Source organism: Gordionus sp. m RMFG-2023, chromosome 3, assembly GCF_954871325.1.
Source record: "Gordionus sp. m RMFG-2023 chromosome 3, tfGorSpeb1-WG-v2, whole genome shotgun sequence".
In the NCBI taxonomy this organism is placed as follows: Eukaryota; Metazoa; Nematomorpha; class Gordioida; order Chordodea; family Parachordodidae; genus Gordionus; species Gordionus sp. m RMFG-2023.
In genome coordinates, this window is record NC_088777.1 from 8063312 (window position 1) to 8085419 (window position 22108).

Genomic DNA, 22108 nt, shown 5'->3' on the forward strand with positions numbered 1-22108 from the left:
AAAATGGTAACAGAGAGTTATATTAGTTTCATGACCTTTTGTCAATGTAACTTGCTAGAATTATATAGCCTTATGTGGTTTTTAAAAACCATTATCAATTGAGGCATATGTATGAATTAGCTAATCTTTTTTATCACTTGTCATTCTTTACTCAAAATTTTTTTATATCAGCAATCGAAAATATTTTATACTGTAATAAATAGATTTTGTATTAAAACATATTATTTTTAGAAATGTCTTGTATTGTTTTAGTTATTTATATACTAGTTTATTTTGTATACAAAATATTATAAATGACAAAATATCAAATTCAGAATAATTGTCTAAAGTTAGCATACTTTAAAAATGTATAATATATTAATATAAAACCCGACCGAAGAGAGCAAAAGCCAGCCGAATACCCGCATATTGGGGTATGGAGTCGAAGCCCCCATAATTTTTTTTTAGTTGAGCCCTCTGAGATTGTAAAGGCTAGAGACGCCCCTGAAATTCATACCAAATATATATATATATATATCAAATTCATATTTAACCCATTTATCATATAAATCCATACAAATTATATATATCAATTCATATTTTGCTCTTTATATACCATATAAATTCATGCCAAATTTATATATATATATCAAATTCATACATTAAATCAAAAATAATTAAATATATCATATGTGTAATTCATATTACACCATATTTCATAAAAATGGTTAATTACTTCAAAATAAACAACATTAACTCACCCTCAATAGATCCCTTAATAATATATCATCCTTAATTGAAACTGGATTACATATACAATATAGTATTAATTAATAATAAAGTATCCCACATATGTTCATCCCTTTAAAAGCCCAAATGCATAATTATATAACAAATAATTTATTACAAAAATCCACTTCTATATATATTTTCATAAATCCCCAATATTTAAATATTCAGCAATCCTTTCTGTCCTGCATATCTTGAGGTCTAATTTTCCTATGACGGAATACCTATAACACCATTCAATGAGTCTTAAGGCCTACCAAATAATAAGATTATACCTATTGTCAAAATTGGATGTACAATATACATTTAGACATCTAATACCACAAATATTATTGTCTTAAATGGGCCAAAATGAATTAAATATCATTAACCCTTAACCAAAGTTTATTTTTAAGGTAATATATAAATTACTATCTTAAATTCATGATTTATTTTTATTTTCAGGCCTAATACTCATTACATACTTTCTATCCTGTTCTTAATTTGTTAAACATCTAAAATAAAATTCTAAAATCCCTTAATCTCATCTCTTTCTGACAACCTGTATAGTGGTTAATAATTGCATTATGTACCGAAACCCTTATGCTGCCTATCCTGGTTCACGGTCAACAACTGTGAAGAATACCCCTTACTCTCAACCCTTCCCTTTAACAATATATCTTATAAATCCAAAAGTCCTTTTATAAAATAACAACTAATATAAAAATATTAAACAAATACCAATAACTATCACATTACAAAATCGGTTCCAATAATTCAATCTATCTTCTTTGTTCTTTTTCAGCTGGCATCTCGTAATCTCCCCATTCTCTCTTCTTCCCCCAAGGAAAATTAATTGTTCATGTCATAAAAATGACTGACATTTAGTATATTTTATTAAATTTATTTCTTATTTTTTCTAACTGCTACAACAGCTTCCATTCTTTTTGGTTAGTGCAATAAGGCGAGCACCAAATAAGGGTAGAATGCATGGTAAAACAAGGTTATTAAGAAGTATGATTAAGCCTAATATTCTGTTATGGCAATAACATTGTTAGCCTTAAATTGCTCGGAAATCATCTAACCCTCTAGCAGCCGAGTTCTTTTTAAATGATTTAATAGCCTTGACAATTTCTAAACTTAAGAGTGGGTCAGGGGATATGGTGGTGGCAACTGTGATGGAAACGAATATGTATAAAATTTGGTATCAAGTGATATATAGAAAATTATTGGTTGAAAAAATAAGTCAAGTGGAAAATTTTTATTTTAAAAAATTAAAAATTTTCACCATTTTTATTTTATCGACATCATTTGTTTCTCAAACATCTTTTCGAATGAAATCGAAGAAAATGATATATTTAAGATACGTATATTAAATAAAAGATATAACACTCTGTTATTAATTTGGTTGCATATAATAATTTTTAATCTTTTGTTGATGTCGAATAATCTAGTCTAGGAAAAGCGTTAATATATTGTAATAATTAACAAATATTTTGACACGTTTTCTACCTTATTGATATTGTCACAAAACCAGTTAAATTAAACACATTTACATCAACTCTGTTATTTCAACCTATCAAAATTTAGTTTTAATCTGTAAAAGGTAATTGCGTTTTTTTATTTATAAAAATCCTTGATTATTAATTACTTTTATTTTTTCCCTATTTTTATTTATAAAAAAAAAATATTGAATATAAGGTTAATTTTTTTATAAAAAATAAAATATTGATTTGAAAAGTTATTATTTTAAATTATTTATAATCTATGCATTTATTTTTTTTATCATTCCATTTATCGATTCTATATTCTCATCTCTTAAAATGGATATTATTCTTAGAAAATTGTTAAAATTAAAAGTTTAATTCCTATTATATATAAAATATAATAATATAATCATTATAATTATTAAGTTATTATATAAACATAAATTTACGCATGCATTATTTTAAGAACTTTAGGTGACCACTGGTTACATTTGAGAAACCGTATTATAAAGTTGGAGAACTTGTCAAAAGAATTGGCCGATTCTTAAAATGCTAATAATCCCCCCCCCCCCAAATCCTTTATCATAAGTACTCTGCCTCTCTAATATGTTTTAACCGATTTAATTAAGAAGCCTTCCACCCAATATTTAAATAAAAAGTTTGTTTAAATTTTTTTTTAAAACTTAGGTAAAATCGAGTAAATAATAACCTACTATGACATTGATTGTATTAAGCCTGATCAATATTTAGTCTTAACCCTGCATTTAGAAAGAAAGAAAGAAAGAAAGAAAGAAAGAAAGAAAGAAAGAAAGAAAGAAAGAAAGAAAGAAAGAAAGAAAGAAAGAAAGAAAGAAAGAAAGAAAGATGAAAATTTTTTAATCTGCAAAAAAAATTAACAAAAAAAATTAAAGTCGACACACCTTCCGGGCATATATTTCGATGACAACACGAGAAAGATAGATTATATCCTCGTTTACAAGGAACCCCAAGCCTATGTTGACGACGAAATAAAGAAAGAACATAAAAGGTTGATTTTCGAGAAAAATTTGATCGACGAGGGCTTGCAATTCGAGAAAACCGATCCTAAGGTTAAGTACTTTAGAATCTAATTTGGAATTGATTATTTTATTTTATTTATTTATTAAAAAATGATTTTATAAATATCCGTCTTAAAATCTAGTATTGTTAAACGGTAACTATTTAGCCTTATTTTTAAATTAAGGGTTTTAGCGCTAAATAATATTAGTGATGCCTCGAGATTTCGCTAATAGACATCCAAATATTTCTACTATCTATAAGCCAAATCTTCAGACTTACGTTAAAATGTTTGGCTAAAATATTGGGTTAACCCTTTTTCTTTTTGAAAATAGAGCCTTTAACATAATTAACTTACATCTAAACTGGACAATAACCTCTTTATAAAATATAGCTAATATTTATAGTTATGCTTAAGCTAAGAACAAAAAAATAAATATTTATCTATTCTCTATTATTTATTTTTTTGAGATGATAAAAGATTATTTTTTTAAATAGAATAAATAAATATACTCTAAATTCTATTTTCTACCTTTATTGGGTTGGAATAAATTATTTGTTATCAAAAAATATCGGAATTTGAAATGCTCTTTGAAAATATAAAAAAAATCTAAGATTTTGTTGATCTCGGATTTTTTCAAATTGGGCAGAAATAAATTGATTTTTCAGATCTTTAAGTGTGCTCTAATAACCAATTATATAATTTACCAAACAAAATTTATAGTTAGGGAATAGTCTATATAAACTATAATTATAAAACCTTTATCGAATTAGCAATTTTTTTAAAAAAAAAATACTTTATAAATTTGCGCTAAATATATTGTTTATACTATGCGTTGGAGGATAGGCTTATCAGCCCAGCTCAGCTAAATATGTTTAGTTTGATTTTTCTTCCCAATAAGCTTTTTTTTAAAAACAATTGATGGGCTGGTCTTAGATCTAAAAGATAAATTGTTAGCATGGGGCAGAAATAAATTGATTTTCCAGACCTTTAAGTGTGCTCTAATACCCATGTTTAATTATATATTTTACCAAACAAAATTTATAGTTAGGGAATAGTCTATATAAACTGTGGTATAAAAACAAACCACTAATATATTATTCTCTCACTATAATTGGGTAATTACTAAATTTTCAGCCTTTGAGCCAATTTTAACGAGCTACAAAATTGGCTAAACCATGGCTTTGGCCGAAAATTATCACTTTGGCCTGGGGGTTTTTCTTAACAATAGCAGCCCAAATTTGAAAGAAACTAATATAAATAGAAACACCTTAATTTTAACCATTTTCTCCGGCAGGCCCTGAAGATTGAATATGAATTCGCCGACATTTAGCCTAGAGCTCAAAAAAAATATTAAATAAATAAGGTATATTAGTTATACAAAACAAAGAATTTATAATTCGTATTCATAAATTATCAAATATGGATGTATGGCCCGACCTTGTAAACAGTTAAAAAAATAAATGTGATAATTTTAATAATTATTTTTTACAATTTTACTGACCTAGGAAAATACTCAAGGAATAGTTTATGTCAAAATTCACGCGCCATTCGAAGTCCTTTGCAAGTATGCCCAACTCATGAACATCAAGATGCCTATCAAAGTAATAACAAATATTATTTTATTTCTTTTATCTTTATAATATTTTTTTGTCACCCAAATTTTTATTTTATTATTTTTACCGATAATTTATTTTAATTTTTCCTTAAATTCGTATCAAATCAATTGAACAAAACTATTATCGGGAAACGCTTTTTCGCAAATTTATTTTTACCGCGAATGTCGTTTATAAGGAAAATTTTGGAAGGTAATATAGTGAAAACAATTTCATATTTGGCTAGTTTATAAATGGGTTAAGAAAAAGTTTACAGTAGACTAGAATTTAATGCGCTTCGAAAAGCTTTTAAATTGAAAAACAAAGGAGTTAATTTGAAATGATTGGGTTTATAGAAACGAAATTAAATAATCCTAGAAAAGCAAAATTTCTACATGCTTAAATTAAAATGGACCAATTAAAATTACTTCATAATAATCAAAACTAAATGTTTGTGGTACTAATATTTTTTGCTAAATCTATATCGTACTCGGATTAATTAAAATATTTTTAGTATTTAGGGTCCCAAACCCACCCACTCACAAAAAAAATGGAAGAAAATAAAAATAGAGATAATACCGGGCAAAATTTTCTTAAAAATTACTCAAACCAATTAAGTTCTAATATTCACCCGATGTTTATCCGGTCCCATATAATCACATTTTTTTAAAAAATTTATTTTATTATTATATAACAGCTGTTATTCTTTCAACTTTAAATCATTTTTTGAGCGCGTTCTTTTAAATTTAAAAATATTCCATCATGTTTGCTTATTTTCCCAAAATTATGCTTAGAGAATAAACATCCTCGCAAAAAAAATAAGTAATACTAAATAAAAATATTTAAAAAAAATGATATATTTTTTGAATTGTGGGGAAAAAAAGGTAATATAACTAACTAGGGCAGTAATATAATTTCTTAAATGGGATGGCTTAAATATTAGAATTGTTTCTTTCGCGCTTTTTGAATATGGTTATTTACGCCAAATTTTTTTCTTTATTGTTTACAAATTTCTTTTACTCTATTTTTGTTTAATAACTTTATGAGAATCATTTTGCGATAAAATTTCCTGATTATTATAATTAATAATGAATGACGATAAAAAAAAACAAGTATATAATATATATAATATGCCTTGAAGAAGAAGAAGAATGTTTTATAATATAAATTATAGTGAAAAGGGGAATAATATTTTTAAACATCAATCGTGAGAATGATAAGGTAACTTTTAACCGAATTTATTGGCAAAAATGTCTATGAACTTACAAACGTGAATCGTGTAAGTTGAAATTTTGATACCGTAAAATAATTATTGTTCCTTTATTTCGGAGAAGGTAAAACCTTATATTATGGCCCAACTCAGGTAAATTGCCCTTACAACAGTTGATTTATTTAAATTTCTATTGGTCTATTTAATCACCTTATATTAATAAAAACCAGTTTTAATTCTTTAGTTCCTATTCCTTATTTCAGATATTTTTTTATAATTTAAATATACTTCATCTAATCAAAAAAAATCTCCTTCTATAAATAATATTTTAATATATCCTTTCCATATTCTTTTTTTATTCCACAGGAAGATAAATTTTTAGTTCAAGTTAACAAATTCTGGACGTTTCTCTATAACCCATTCGCTTTGCCAGAAAAATACAAACCCAAAGAAAGACATTATTTTACCTGCGTTTTTAATCAGAACTACATAAACAAGTTAATATTTTTGACACGATTCATGAATTATATAACTTTCCTAAGTTATATAGAAAATGTCAAACGAAGATAAGGAATATTCAATTTAATTTGATTCTAAAAATCGGTTTTTATACTGCTCATTAAAAAGAAAACTATTATTTTCAAACTTTTTACATCAAGTGAAAATAATCTTGAGTTTTCTCAATATCTTAAAGTTATAATGAGAAATTTAAAAGGTAAAAAATTCAAGTATTTCAAATAATGTTTTTTTAAATAAAATATAAACAGCCTTATTATAAATAAAAATAATAAAAAAACAAATTAATTTATTGGTTTTTTTTGCTGATAATAAAAATCACTTATCTAGATAATATTCTATGCTTGAATCCTGGAGTAGACTCGGCCCTAAATATGACCCTGTCTCTAGCTGAAATTAAAAACTCGAGCCTCCCAAATTATCTTTAAAAAAAAATTAAAATAGACATTTTTCTTTACATTCTTTCTTTCTTTCTTTCTTTCTTTCTTTCTTTCTTTCTTTCTTTCTTTCTTTCTTTTTTTCTTTCTTTCTTTCTTTCAGGGATTTTTATTTTTATTTAATAATTATAAAAATGAGTTTTATTTATATTTAAACCAACAAAACTTGGATTGGGTAAGGGGGGGGGGCTAAAATTAATATGATAACTCAGATCGGGCTTAAAAAATAATTTTAAATTAGTGCTGGGAAGGAAAGAAGAAAGAAATCCCTAAATTGTTCATGCGCTGTTTACGACCTAATCCGAGAAAAACATTTGATCCTCATCCTCATTTAAGAGAGAATTTCAATATAATATACCTTCTGGATTTATTATTTTTTATAAAAAGAATGGATGGTTTTTATAATTATTGTATACTTTATGAAGTGTTATTATCGATTATAATTTTTCTTCTAATATTTTACTATTTTAAAAATCATTTTTTTTATACCTTTAATAAAGATTTTTAATCGAAGATAGGGACACCTTTTTCGACAATGCTAAGAGGAGTAGGATTGTTCACGAAATGTTATCACGTTGCAAATACGACATGCAAGCCAGAAAATTTGGTAAATAATTTTACAAAAAATGCGGTATTTTTTGAGTTTATAAAAAATAAATTAGTGTTTTTTTATTATTAAAACGATAGTTATTTTTTAAAAATATATATATACATAAGAATCATACTAGGAAATGAGCTATTAAAATCCTGGCGACGCTGAGGGAATCAATGAGTCGCAACTTGCCAAATTTTGGGCAGTAGATTAGTCTTGAAAAAAAAATTATTACTAATATTTTTTTGAAAAAAAAACTCAAACTTTCATCAACTAAAAAGGACAGCCTTAAAAATAACTATAAAATATTTATTTTCCTCCAGACATTAAATGAAAAATAAATTCCTGGCTTGATACTAAATAGCCAAAAATAAAGTAAAAGAAAAATATTTTTTTAAAAAAAACAAAAAAAACGAGAATAATACGAAAATTAACAATGCCATATAGAAAACTAAATACATTTCAAGAATATTATACTATGAACCAATTGATTCCTACCATTTCATGATCATAACCCTTGAAATAAATTATTTTTTTTAGGCTTAGATAGATTAATATCCAGTGGTACATACATTGCTTCCTTTCCCTTGCACGATGGCCCCTTTTTGGAAAACCACTCGGATAGTAAAGATGATGAGTCTACCAATAATGATGATCTTCCTAAAAAACCCAACGATAGACAGGCTTATATTTATTATTATTTTCTGTTCTAAGGACCCTCCCCCCCCCTTATGGTGTATGAATTATAAACCCATCCCAGATGTAAATAAGTATATACGACTCGACTCCTAATTTTCCGCATACAAAATAAAAGATATAAAGCTGGAGAGAGAGGGGTAGGCTAATGGAAAATTCTTAAAGGCTTAGAAATCTCTCTCTGGTCCTGAAATGTTAGTCAGTGAGATAGATATTAGTTAAAGATTTTTTTTAACCCTAACTTTAAAGGGATTATTCTAACGATCGATTAAAATTTATAGAAAGGATTCGATTAATGAAGTTATTAAATAAAGATTAGGAATCAAATTATTAAAACTTTACAATATTCGGGAAATAAAATAAAAATGGCATTTACAATAATCTGGATAAATCCTCTTTTTTTTTCTCCATTCGTGATTATTTGTTAGAGTTTGAACATCAAAGCAAATGAAACCTCAACATGTGTCGTTCATATGAATGGTTAGGGGGGGGGGGGTTAGCAGAAATTTGCTTCATATATCATGAAAGACTCTTAAAAGGTGTAGAGACTAAAAATTATTAAGGGAGTAAGAGGGGGATACATTTTATCATGTTGCCTTCAAATTTTTCTCTCTAGTGCAGGCGCCTTCAAATAGAATTCAAAAGGTAGGGTTAAGGGGTCTTATGGGAATAGGGAATAAAAAATATTTTGAGAGTGGAGGGAGGGGGGAAGGTGACTTCAAGTTTTTTTTCTTCCATTAAGATGCGAAACCTATTAACTCTAGGCATAACTAATTGGAATAAACTACTTCCATCAAAAAAATGAAGCTTTTGGCAACTAAAATAATATTATCATTTAGGTAATGCCAGCCTCAATTGTTAAGATCAGATGTTTCTCGAGGTCTAATGAATCGTAGCATTCAAGAATACATTTTCCAAAATTTAAAGATTATATGAATTTTGGTGGGATCCTTTTAAATATCAATATTTTCTATTCGCAATTTTTATTATTCTTTCACCTGTGCCTGGATGGTCACTTTTGAAAAAAAGGGTAGTGGCCTAAGCTAACCATATGAGTTTCATAGAGGGCATATGATATCGATGTTACTATCTTATAGCCAAAAAACTCATATAATATAATTTTTTTTATAAAAAATTGGATAAAATTTATAGATATTGTACAAAATTTGGACAAAGCCCAAAATGTTTTACAAAGAACAGCCCATCGGATTGATAAGGTAAAACGATTATAAAAACAAAATTTTATTTAAATTTTGCGATAATAAAATGAGATGTTAAATTTTATTTTATTTTTATTTCTTGACTATGCGGTTGTTAAGCTCATTTAGTATTATTTTTTGTTTTGGCGCGATAGAAGCGATGGCACCACTAGATCTTATCATTTAGTCACTTGCTTACATTAGATATGGAGTGTCTATTTTTCCCTATTAAGTCGTGGATCATTAAATAAACCCTCGTTCGGTGTTAACTTTGATAAATTCTACGTAAGAATAAGAATTTAGTCTCTGCCTTTGACGACATTGTCATTATAAATTTATGGTTTTTCCTCAGATAATTAATAAAAAAAATAATTTTTAAACAGAAAATACTTTGGCGAAAAAATAGCCATATATTTTGCCTGGCTCGGATTTTACACCAAGATGCTCGTACCTGCTGCATTATTCGGGTTCTTGTGCTTCTTTTACGGACTTTTGACGATAGATAATTTTGTTCCCATGTAAGCTTATTAATGTTCCCTCTTTAAAAATATATTAAGGATTATTATTGGGTATTGTAAAAGGCGAAAAACTAATCAATTATCATTGATATTATAGTAGATATTACACACTTCGGTATATTTCGCCTCGTCATAATTCTTGGAATAATATATCTACGGGTTTCCCTATCTGTTATTAACTAATAAAACATTTTAGTATATTTTAACCTTATCTGATTTTATATTTATATAATTATTGGAGATTTTTTACAATTATTTGAAGATATAAACATATATAACTCTTATAAATTGTAATCGGCTTAACTAAAATTTGCAAATGATTCGACTTATAGGGGAAGCCGGGTCTATTATTATGCATAAAATAAAGGGCTATAAAATAAATAGACTAAGCTAATCTCTATATAGGCAGAATTTTATTTTTTTTAAAATTTATCCAGCCCGGTCACCAAATCAAACATTTTTTTTTTACTTGCTCCGACATGTTCGAATGCCTTACCTGTCAAATAGGATTTTTATATTTAAAAATTACTCCCAATCAATGATTTATAATTGAGAGATTAAGAATCACAATGAAAATATTAAATATGGGGCCTATAAATTTTATTGCGAACCTAGACCTAACCTCAAAATATTTAGAGCCATAAAGGTCTTTGATTCTAATACGACTTGTATAAAATATAATAGATATTAGTATTGTATACCCAAATAAGCTTCCTACAAATAAATAAATCTATAAATTTTATAAATATTCTACAAATAAATAAATAACCATATCTTGGTTATCCAAATGCTCTACATGAAATGATAAGATTTGAGGGAATCCCGAATTCGTATTTTATTTCTTATAGAAGCCCTAAAATTATCCGTTTTTTTATCGAAAAAACCCTACTTTGCGTCTAAAAATAAAAATTGACCCAAATTTTTTTTTCCCGCCCAAGTCGGTTCTAACCCCAACTTTCTGCGCCTCAGTTCAGAATCTGTAATTTCCACGGCTGCCATTTTATAAATATGATTCTAATTCAATATTTCATCTAGAATAATATTACGCAAGCCTGAAGATTTTGTTTGTAGAAGGAACAAAGGTTTGGACATCTATTAGCGAAATCTCGAGACTTAGGCAATATTTTTCTGGCTAAAATATTGAGTTAGCCGTTTTTAATAATCGGCTCAAAACGAGCCGTATAACAACACTAATAATGATAATGCATGGTAACCACTAATTAATTATCGGGGAAAAAAAATCACTTGGAAAGTAATTCCACCAGGAAAAAGAAATTCCCACAGAAAATAATTTCCCCCTTTGTTTTGATATATCAATTTTATATCCCAAAATTGAATAATCTAAACAGAAGAAAAAACTGAAAAAATACAATATTACCAACATTGAGGTAATAGAGACCTTGCTATTTTTTAATTTTTTTAATATTTATTAATCGAGTATTTTAAAAAAAACGAACTGTATAAAAAATACTAAAACGAACAACTGAATAAAAATTAAATAAAGAAAAACTATTAAGAGATCAGTTTATTTGTATAAAAATACTTTAAAATTTTTGAAATATAAAATTCTTAAGGTAGGGTAAAAAGTTCAATAAATAATGAAAATTCTTGGAAATTAGCAAAAAAAATAATTTTATATGTCTAAAAATATGCCACGATACATATCTCATTCTGTAATACGACGACTATATATTGCTGGAGAAATGGTAAAATATTGGAATTAATGAATGTAATTTTTGCTCAAAACACATTTTGCTCTCTGCCAGTAGCAGCAGATTAAAGAATCTTAATATAAACTGTGTAAAAATGATATAAGGCTAGAACAGAAAATTACAATTTACTTTTAATATAATGAGCGTGCACCAAACCCCTATCATCTTTGATCATAAAATTCAATACAACCAATTTATTTTTTAAAATGAAAGAATGACTTCATGAAAGTTTATTTGCATTGTATTGTCAAATTTATTGTGTTCTAAAATTTTATTTAAATCATTATGAAAATAAAAAAAATTGCAATAAAATTTTATTATTATAGCCATTATATCATAAAAACATGATTATACATATAGAACTAGGCGGGAAAAGAGAGTGTTTCAAAGAAACACTTATAGTTCCCTCTTAAGATTTCGAATTGTATCTTTTGTTTGAGGGACAGGGACTCGTTTTTCCCCCCTGTCCTTATTGAGATTTTTTTTCCCAATTGATTTAAGAATTTTTGGGATTGGGGATCTAGGTTCCCCAAAACGCTGAAAATTAGGGGGATAAAAATAAAAGAATTAATGAGGGATCTATATTTGTTGATTTTATTAGTTTCTTGGAGATCCAAGGGGTCAGAGTTTCTGTTAGCAGGGAAAGAGGTAACGCAAGAGACATCCCAGACAAGTCTTTTGCCACAGTGCCAAGATGTCAAAGACATGCCATCGGGACGCTTACCATCCTCATTTAGGAGACCTAACGGCTCCAAGCTATTGGGGAAACCGGCCGAAATCAAAGATTTGCCGATTAACCTATTTATGTTGTCGTGTCTCAAGAAACGGCCACTGACTTTGAGGCAAGAGAAACAATGCCTAGAGAATAGATCCACCTGCTTATTACATGCCGCACAGGTGTCAACAGAAGGGATAAGGCAACCTAGCCTATGACCAATGGCAATTTGGAACTCGTCGTTTGTGAGTAACGTTTCCTTTTTACCACTCGGAATCGCGTCTAGCCATTCATGGCCGTTAGAATTTTTTTTTGCGTTTCTGAGTAGTTGAAGGTTAGTTATATCGGCAAACGAATAAAGTTTTTCAAAAGCACATTGAAGCATGGGGCCCAGGAAGCTCTTTAGATGGCTGGAGACTAGCTGCCCGGATCCTTCAAGAACTAGAGTTAGCCAAGATTGTTTGGCAGAGGTTAAAAGGGGATCGTTCAACCCTATACACCCCGGAAAGCGGGCATAGAGGCAAAGGACCAATTAAAGTCGGAAAAGTTTAGGACTAAAAGCGATTCGATAAAATGTTTAAATTTTAAATCGAAGGACTTCAGAAGGTGATCATATTGGAAAGCAGGAGAAGATTTAAAGATATGTAAGAATTTAGGTAAGAACAAGCATTTTTTTGTGAGGAAAAAGAACTGATGCTTGGGGAGATGAGGAAGAATCTTAAGAGAGTGAAAGAGAGATTGGATCAGATTGTCAAAAAAATTTTGACAGAAGGAAGATGAGGAGCCGATAGGAGAACCCAAAAGACAGAGATCCTCGTGCAAGATAATTTTAAAATCAGGGGGAGGGATAAAAACCACGTTGTTAAGAGAGGAGATTTCGCATTTCTTCCTATTAAGGGAAAGGCCAATTTTAGAGGCTTCTATCTCAACGTACTCGATGGCCGACAAAACATTGGGTAAAGATCCGCCAAACGAGCCATCGTCGAGATACCATAGATTTAGATCTAAATTGAAATCTGGTTTCAAATTTTTTATAAAGTCCTGAATACCTAATGTAAAGAGCAAGGGACCTAGTGGATCACCTTGCTGGATCCCCTCTTCAGAGAATATGGAAAATTTTCCGAATTTAAGCAACGAGGGAAAACCGTAGCAAGAATTAAGAAAATTACAATATTTAGGAAAATGTTGTAGGAAGGAGGGTAGGAATGAGCTCCTATGAATGCTATTGAAGGCATTTCTGAAATCTAACTTACAGAAAACCTTTTCAGCCTCAGTATTTATAAAAATACGAGCTACATGTTAGGCCACTTCACATCCGCCCCTGACTCCAAATCCTAACTGAGCGGGAAAAAGGAGGGAACTGGCCTTAGAACGGATCCTATTGACTATGACCTTGGCTACTAATCTACGAAAAAACGATCCTATGGCTATTGGTCTAACACCACCATCCGGTTTGGTTAAGGAAACAAGACGAGCGCCAAAAAGGAGGGGCGGATTAATTTTTTTTATTTTTCCTCCAAAAAAACAATTCTTTTTATTCGACCCAGCCTTAAATAATTTTTTTTTAAATAGCCCGTTCGGACCTGGCCAATTTTAGAAGATCTCCAATATGTATCTTCTCTTTCTTTGAAAAATAAATTCTGGCTAAATAATTTTTATTTTTACACCTCGCCAACTGAGATGAGGATACACTGCTGCGTTTAATATAATCTTATATATATATATTATTATTTTTTAAAAAAGTAAAGAAATCTGCGACAAAAATGGAATTGGTAATTTAACCATGTGCCCATTGTGCGATGCGTGCACTTTTTGGAAACTTTACGACTCTTGCCTATATTCCAAAGTGAAATTATGCGACATTTTTTTTCCCTCGCAAATTTTTGTCTAATAAAAATTTTAATATTTATTAAATTTGATAAAAGTAAGCATTAGAAAAAAAAATAATATAATATTTCATTATAAAATTTTCCATCGATATATTTTAAAATTATTTATATAAAATTTAAAAAAATCATAGAATAAATAATTTAAAAAAATTTATTAATTTTAGCTTACGTATTTGTTCGATAATCCAGCAACTATCGCCTTTGCAGTCTTCATGTCTTTTTGGTGTAAGAAGCGTTATAAAAATTATTTTTACCACCTATTATATGCATTGATTGAATTGTCAAAAGTTCACTTATACAATAAAAACTTGATAACTTTAAATTATCATATTTGTTTTGAATGGTCAAAAGTTCACTTAATACAATAATTACTTGATAACTTTAAATTATCATAGCACATTTGTTTTGAATGGTCAATAATTAATTAACTACATGAATTAAATAAAATTACAATATCTATATAAAAATTTATAAACTAATCTACCCTAAGATGTAAAACCAGACCGTGCGCTAAGAATGTTTCTCTCATCGAGGGAATAATAATTATGAAGATTGAGATTCCATTTAATTAAATAAATAATCATGTTGATTTTTGTAACTTGTTTTGTTATGATTAATAAAAAATAAAAGCCAATATCTCGGTAATTTTAGTAATGGTTAAACGAGTCAATTTAGCCAAATTTTTTTAAAATTAATCAGCCAAAATAATGTTATGCAAGCCTCAATATTTTATTAAATAGATGTCCAAGCCTTTCTGCAATCTATGAGCAAAATTCCCAGGTAAGAGTAATATTTTGTGGCTAAAATATTGAGTTCGCCGTTTTTTAAAAAAATTGAGCCATTTTACAAAACTAATTTTGTGCATTATTAATAGCTTTTCTGAGAACAAATAAAAAAATTACTCATTTTCAGGCTTGCCTTATGTATAAAATATTACTGATGAAACTGGTTTGGCTTTTATATATTTACCCTTCCGGGACAAGCCATGTTTCAAAAAATTGATTTTAATTAATATAACATTAAAAATGATATGAATTTACATAGCCACATTTTTCCTTGAGCTATGGAAACGTAAGCAAAACGAATTATCCTGGGACTGGGATACGAAGGATTTTGAGGAGGAGGAAATAGTGCGACCGGAATATGAGAATCAAGTTAAAACGCTGAGGAAAAATCCCATCACAAATATGTTGGAGCCATATCTCCCACTTTATAGCAAAGCCATAAGGCTTATGGGGGCCGCTATCACTGTCTTAACTTTTGTAAGCGCTTTTGAAAAATGACAATAAGGTTGGAAGGAAGGAAGGAAGGAAGGAAGGAAGGAAGGAAGGAAGGAAGGAAGGAAGGAAGGAAGGAAGGAAGGAAGGAAGGAAGGAAGGAAGGAAGGAAGGAAGGAAGGAAGGAAGGAAGGAAGGAAGGAAGGAAGGAAGGAAGGAAGGAAGGAAGGAAGGAAGGAAGGAAGGAAGGAAGGAAGGAAGGAAGGAAGGAAGGAAGGAAGGAAGGAAGGAAGGAAGGAAGGAAGGAAGGAAGGAAGGAAGGAAGGAAGGAAGGAAGGAAGGAAGGAAGGAAGGAAGGAAGGAAGGAAGGAAGGAAGGAAGGAAGGAAGGAAGGAAGGAAGGAAGGAAGGAAGAAAGGAAGGAAGGAAGAAGGAAGGAAGGAAGGAAGGAAGGAAGGAAGGAAGGAAGGAAGGAAGGAAGGAAGGAAGGAAGGAAGGAAGGAAGGAAGGAAGGAAGGAAGGAAGGAAAGAAAGAAAGAAAGAAAGAAAGAAAGAAAGAAAGAAAGAAAGAAAGAAAGAAAGAAAGAAAGAAAGAAAGAAAGAAAGAAAGAAAGAAAGAAAAGAAGGAAGGAAAAGAAGGAAAGAAAATAAATAAATAAAGGTATATTCCTAGAAATTGAAAATTTTATTTTAAATTTAATATCTTAAAAAAAATAGTTAATCATGGTGGTCGGAATAGTTTTCGGTATTATCGTGTATAAGCTATCTATCCTTTCAGTACTTTATTCTAAAAGAGACAAGATTATTCGCCAAAATGCCAGATTAACCACAAATATAACTTCAGCCGCTATCAACCTTATAGCCATCCTTTTGCTCAATAAAGTTAGTTTTTTTCTAAAACTCAGTTTTACCGTAAATTAGCCTTCAAATTAGTAATTAATTTAATTCGTGTTTAATTTTAAAAACCTTATATGCCAAAGGCCTACAATAAGTGGACCTTTATATTTCCAATTACTTCTTTCCCCTTAGCAAAATCCTGCATACGCCTATTTTGCCTTTTTACTCTTCTTTTAGTGCCTGATTTAACAATATTACAATTACAAAAATGGGAAAAAAATAAGAAAAATTTTAAAATAAATAATCAGAAATGTAGGAAATATTTACTATTCATTTTCTTATAAAATATTATTATCAATTAAAATAGATAAACAATCATTAAATTTGTAAAACTATGCTGAATTATTAAAATTTTATGCTTAATAGTAATAAAGGTAATAAAAGAGTTTGAGATTTATTCCCTATGTTATAACCTTTTCTTTAAATATCAGGATAAACGCAATAGGCCACAAAAGCCGCGCCTTCAATGGCCCGCGGGTGTGCAATTTTTTAGGTCGCTACTCTATACACGACCATAGGCGTAGCCAGGATTTTCTAAGGGGGGGGGGAAATTAAAAATTACTGGGTGCTTCGCCCCAGACCCCCTTTTGGGTGGGCCTTTGCGCTTTTGCCTGGCCGTCGGCCGGGTTACCTTAGTTTATATATAGTCATACAAGATAGGAGGTTAATTTTAATAAAAAAAAATAAGCCTATATGATATTAGTTTATATAAAATACAATAAATTACTTGTATATACATTAATATAAAAGCATGGTAATAATTTATTCCAAACAAGTATAAGAAATTTATTTAGAAAATGTAATTAGGCATATAGTTGATATTCCTCTATTATATAGAATTTGTTACAAAATACTAGGTAAAATTCCATTTTACAGACATGCTTTACAATTAGAGAATTTATTACAGTTGATATTTTAACAAATTTTACTAATTAATACTCTTGATAATAAATAATGCAACATTTTGCATTCAATTATTTAACGCCATCTTATTTTAAAAAAAATATTAAAAATTCTTTATATTATTTATTTCACAATGTCTTTAAAAGATATTTTCTGATGTCCTTATCAATATTTTATAGTTTTAAAATATATAATTCGCTAGATTGGTAAAAATTACTTGATTGTCATATGATAATTGATAAAATTAGATATACTGTAAATCTAAGACATAAAATATTACACTGTTTGTATTTGCCTTTAATTTTTTAATTTAATTTATAATTTAATTTTATCAATAGTTTTATAATTATATTTTACTTTTATTAAGATAAATAAATTAAAATTACTCACTTTATAAAAAATTATATTTGATATATTATATTATTTAGTGATTTTATGGATCTACTATTAATAATTATAATACATTTAACTTTTGTCTTAAGACTTATCTTATATTCCATTTCTTAAAAAGCATTTTTGGTTCACTCTTTTTTATATATAAATGCTATTTTCCAAAAATTTATAAATTATGATGAATATTTTTATAAAAAAATATTAACTTTTACATCTTTCTTCCAAATTATTGTTTAAGTTATATGCATACATTTTTAGGGGTCAGGGAGTGGGGAGAGGACTAAGGGGGGTTATTTTTTATTAGCTTAAAATGATTTACACAAAAAGTGATATATTTCTAAAGAAAAGGGATTTTCCCTTTGCCCCCCCCGGCTACGCCTATGCACTAGACATAATACATTTCTAACTAATCAAATAATTATAAATGTTTTTAAAAAAAAAATTTTTTTTAAAGGTTTACTCAAAAATAGCAACCATTTTGACTAACATAGGTATTTTCACGTTATTTGAATTATATATAATATATGTTATATTTGCGATACCTTAAATAAATTGGATATATAATTGATTAAGTTATACCCCAGTACGATTAACTCATAACGCACCTTCTTTTCCTTGAAATAATGTCTATGAGGGAGAGAGTTGAATTTTAACTTTTTATACTTTTTTATTTATATTTTATATTTAAATTTTTTCTTCCCCCCCCCTTAATATTCGGTGTGTTAAAACAAATTATAAACCCCCCCCCCCCCAATTCCTCTAATTACAACAATCCCCCCTTCCCTTTACAAATTTTTCTAGATCTGCCCTTATTTCAGTTTGATTATAAACATTTTTATTTTAAATAAAAAGTTATTGCGTAAATATAATTGGTAAAAATAATTTCCCTGTTTGAGTGAGGCTTTGTATTTTCCATACTGGCTTGGATATTAAATTTTTGAGGCTCATTGCCTGTATTGGACCGGGCCGGCTTAGATCAGACCAGCCCTTTGTTTATATTTATATATATGTAATAAAATTGATTTTACGGGAAAAAATAATTTTCCAAGAATGTCCCCGAACGAGTACAGATTATGAAGACAGTTATACTATTAAGATGTTTCTTTTCCAATTCATCAACTACTACTCGTCTCTGATATACATTGCTTTTTTCAAAGGAAGGTAACGGTCGACATTTTTTTTTAAAACAACTTTATATTTAGGCCCGTACGGATTTCTGGTATAGGAGTCAATATTGACTTTTTAAAAGATATCTAATCGGATTATTTTAATATTAACCGATTTGATATCTATATTCGATTTACTAATTAGTTGGATTCATAACCCTTTTAAAGATATTTTTTTAAAGAAATATATAATAATTTATTTCATAAAATTCGAAATCTTTGTCGATTATTATAACCTAAAGTTCTACCTAGATGTTTAATGATCCTATAAATTGAGAATTTACAGAGGATTTCGAGTTACGATTATTTGTTATTCAACATTAATATTAAGATAATTATATTAATACAAAAAAAAGACATCTCAATTAGGTCGCATGATAATATATTGGATGCTTGCGTTTAAAAATTTCCACAATTTTTTGTACAATATTTTTAGTCATCTTTATAGATTACAGCTCGTAAGAATATTTTTCACGTTTCCGATTAATTTGCGTTGCTTAAATCCCAAAATTAAAAACGTTATATTTATTCTTTCTTTCTTTTCATCTTTCTTTCTTTTCATCTTTCTTTCTTTCTTTCTTTCTTTCTTTCTTTCTTTCTTTCTTTCTTTCTTTCTTTCTTTCTTTCTTTCTTTCTTTCTTTCTTTCTTTCTTTCTTTCTTTCTTTCTTTCTTTCTTTCTTTCTTTCTTTCTTTCTTTCTTTCTTTCTTTCTTTCTTTCTTTCTTTCTTTCTTTCTTTCTTTCTTTCTTTCTTTCTTTCTTTCTTTCTTTCTTTCTTTCTTTCTTTCTTTTTTAATATCATGAGCACATACCCTTAATTCTAGTCCTCAGTGCTTTTTTGTCATTTATCATGTTATGTTATATGTTAGATTTAGGTTCCGTACGTCTTCTACAATCACATCCACCATTTTATATTTTTCTGTCTCATCTATGTTTACCTTCAGCTTTTAATCTCCCTTTCATTTCTACATAACCAAATTAACGTTATTACCTATTTAATAAATACATATCTCACATGGTTCTACATTTAGATCTGTAAAAACTCATAACGTTTTCCTCTGCTTTTCTTTTGGCCCAAAATTTAATTCAAACCCAACTTAATCACTGATCAGCATTTTTTACACTTAAGGTTAAGTTTCATACCTTTTTCTAGTAAAAGTTTGTTCATAACTCTTCATCTTCCCCAGGAAATTCTAGTTCTTTTACATAAACCCCCATTTTATCTGCTATAACCTTGCAAAGTCGACCCCAAATATATGAAAGAATTGACCTCCTTAGCTTCCATTTCCAGGTGAGATTAACGAATATCTAAACATCATACAAGTCGCTTTTTTACTATTTACCGTTATCCCAAATTTCTCCATTCTTTTCTTAAACTTTTTAAGCTGCCTCTCCAATTATTTTTTTTTCATTAACACATATTTACACATAGTCTATAACTACAGTAATTGTATTAAATAATTATATAAATAAAAATGGGTAAAGCTGACCCTCGATGCAACGCAACATTAACATTCAAATCAATCTTTGCAGATTCCGTCACTGCTTAAATTATCACTTTATTAAATTCATTTATTTTATATTATGGTTTCGAAGTCTATTTTTTCAAACCCTCCATATTAAATCCATAGGAACTCGAGATCATAAGTCTTCTCTACGTTAACAATAAATTTATTTTTTTTAAATAAAGTGTTAACTATACTTAGAATTTTATTAATGAACCAATATGGTAATCTAAAGTCATTTTGTTTTGTAAATATTTCTTGTCCCATACCCTCGCAAAATTATTATGAGATCCGCAAAATTTAGGTAAAAGTTACAAGTCAAATCGGCAAGTGTAAAAAAAACAAGTATCGGCGCATCCCCTTAACCATCTATCATTTATTTTATTTTCCTTATCCATAACCCTTACTAAATTATTCATAATTTTTGTTAAAAGTTTAAAATTGGTCTGATAATATATTTAAATCACTAAATGATGATTTGAGTAAAATTCTGTAGAATTTTCTCTTTTCCGTTTAAAGTATTTTTTTTTTAAATTTTATTATTTTCAAAATAGATATGGAGATCCTACTGGAGACAACAAGATATTTGGATTTAGACAAGACCCGGTATAATAAGTATATATATATATATATTTTTTAAAAAGCCGTCACCCACCTAGTCGCTTTTTAAAAACGGCTAATTCTATATTTAAGCCAGAAAAAAAATGCTTAAGCCTCCAGAATTCTCTAATAGATGTCTAAACGTTTGTACCATCTATGAGAAAAATCTTCAGGGTTGCGTAATATTTTTCTGGATAAAATATTAGATTTTTTTTATAAAATTGCTCATCCATTTAAAATTACCCTTGGATTATTTCAATAATATTTGCTAATATTAATTAGGTTTATATTCATTATTCGATTATATATAATATTCATTTTTTCTTTTATATATCCATTATAGATATAAAAAAAATATATTTATTGCTTATAATGCTAAGAATTTAGAATCACTACTAGAACACTCTAACGGGCTAATATTTAATTCTAAGCCTCGAGCTCTGCTTATACTAATCTATTAGGAGGCTAAACATACATTTTATAAAATTTAGTAATCATGTTTCTTAGAGGGTTGGGGCAAACTTCGGTTGTTCTTTCATAATCTTTATAGGAGGGTTTGGCAAGGCCTTTTGTAGATGCTCGAGTTATATATTTTTTTTCCCTAAATGAAATTAGTGCGAACCAGCAGGATGTATGGCCGAGCTTTTTATCCAATTCGCAGTCATTATGATTGGGCAACAAATGTACGACACTATACAGGAAATATTTCTTCCGTAAAAACACTTTTTTTATAGATTACTCTATGAATCCTATAATCCTGCCAAATTAATATTGACACAGCCATTCATAATCCCCTCCCTCTCCTAATGTCGATCATGTTACCCCCTCCCCCAGAACCCTGGTTATAACTTGATTATTTTTATGAAGGTTCTATAAATCTAACTTCATTCAATTCCAGGTAAACCATTTTGAAAAAAAAACACCCCATCTAGTTATCGTTATTAAGCAATTAGGCCGTGTTAATTGCTTAGATTATTTTTAAATAGCAATCTGTTTGACAGGCTATTTATTTTCCTCTAAACAGCCTAATAAAAAAGAAGTTAGATTTTAATTATTGTCACTCATTTAATTTTATAAATA

The 22108-nt window shown here is 28.5% G+C and overlaps 1 protein-coding gene across 1 annotated transcript in view; it reads left to right on the forward strand.

Moving 5' to 3' along the window:
- The first annotated feature begins 2948 nt into the window (after nucleotides 1–2948).
- LOC135926685 (anoctamin-4-like) overlaps nucleotides 2949–22108 on the forward strand; it is a 28039-nt gene continuing 8879 nt past the window's right edge. The window contains exons 1-16 of the mRNA XM_065462616.1: nucleotides 2949–2960; nucleotides 3146–3322; nucleotides 4779–4874; nucleotides 6442–6572; nucleotides 7529–7635; nucleotides 8161–8303; nucleotides 9469–9533; nucleotides 9899–10033; nucleotides 14204–14306; nucleotides 14514–14574; nucleotides 15394–15611; nucleotides 16283–16447; nucleotides 18213–18249; nucleotides 18808–18919; nucleotides 20983–21034; nucleotides 21644–21741. Of these exons, the coding sequence (XP_065318688.1) occupies nucleotides 2949–2960; nucleotides 3146–3322; nucleotides 4779–4874; nucleotides 6442–6572; nucleotides 7529–7635; nucleotides 8161–8303; nucleotides 9469–9533; nucleotides 9899–10033; nucleotides 14204–14306; nucleotides 14514–14574; nucleotides 15394–15611; nucleotides 16283–16447; nucleotides 18213–18249; nucleotides 18808–18919; nucleotides 20983–21034; nucleotides 21644–21741 (1712 nt within the window). The remainder of the gene's footprint in view (nucleotides 2961–3145; nucleotides 3323–4778; nucleotides 4875–6441; nucleotides 6573–7528; nucleotides 7636–8160; nucleotides 8304–9468; nucleotides 9534–9898; nucleotides 10034–14203; nucleotides 14307–14513; nucleotides 14575–15393; nucleotides 15612–16282; nucleotides 16448–18212; nucleotides 18250–18807; nucleotides 18920–20982; nucleotides 21035–21643; nucleotides 21742–22108) is intronic.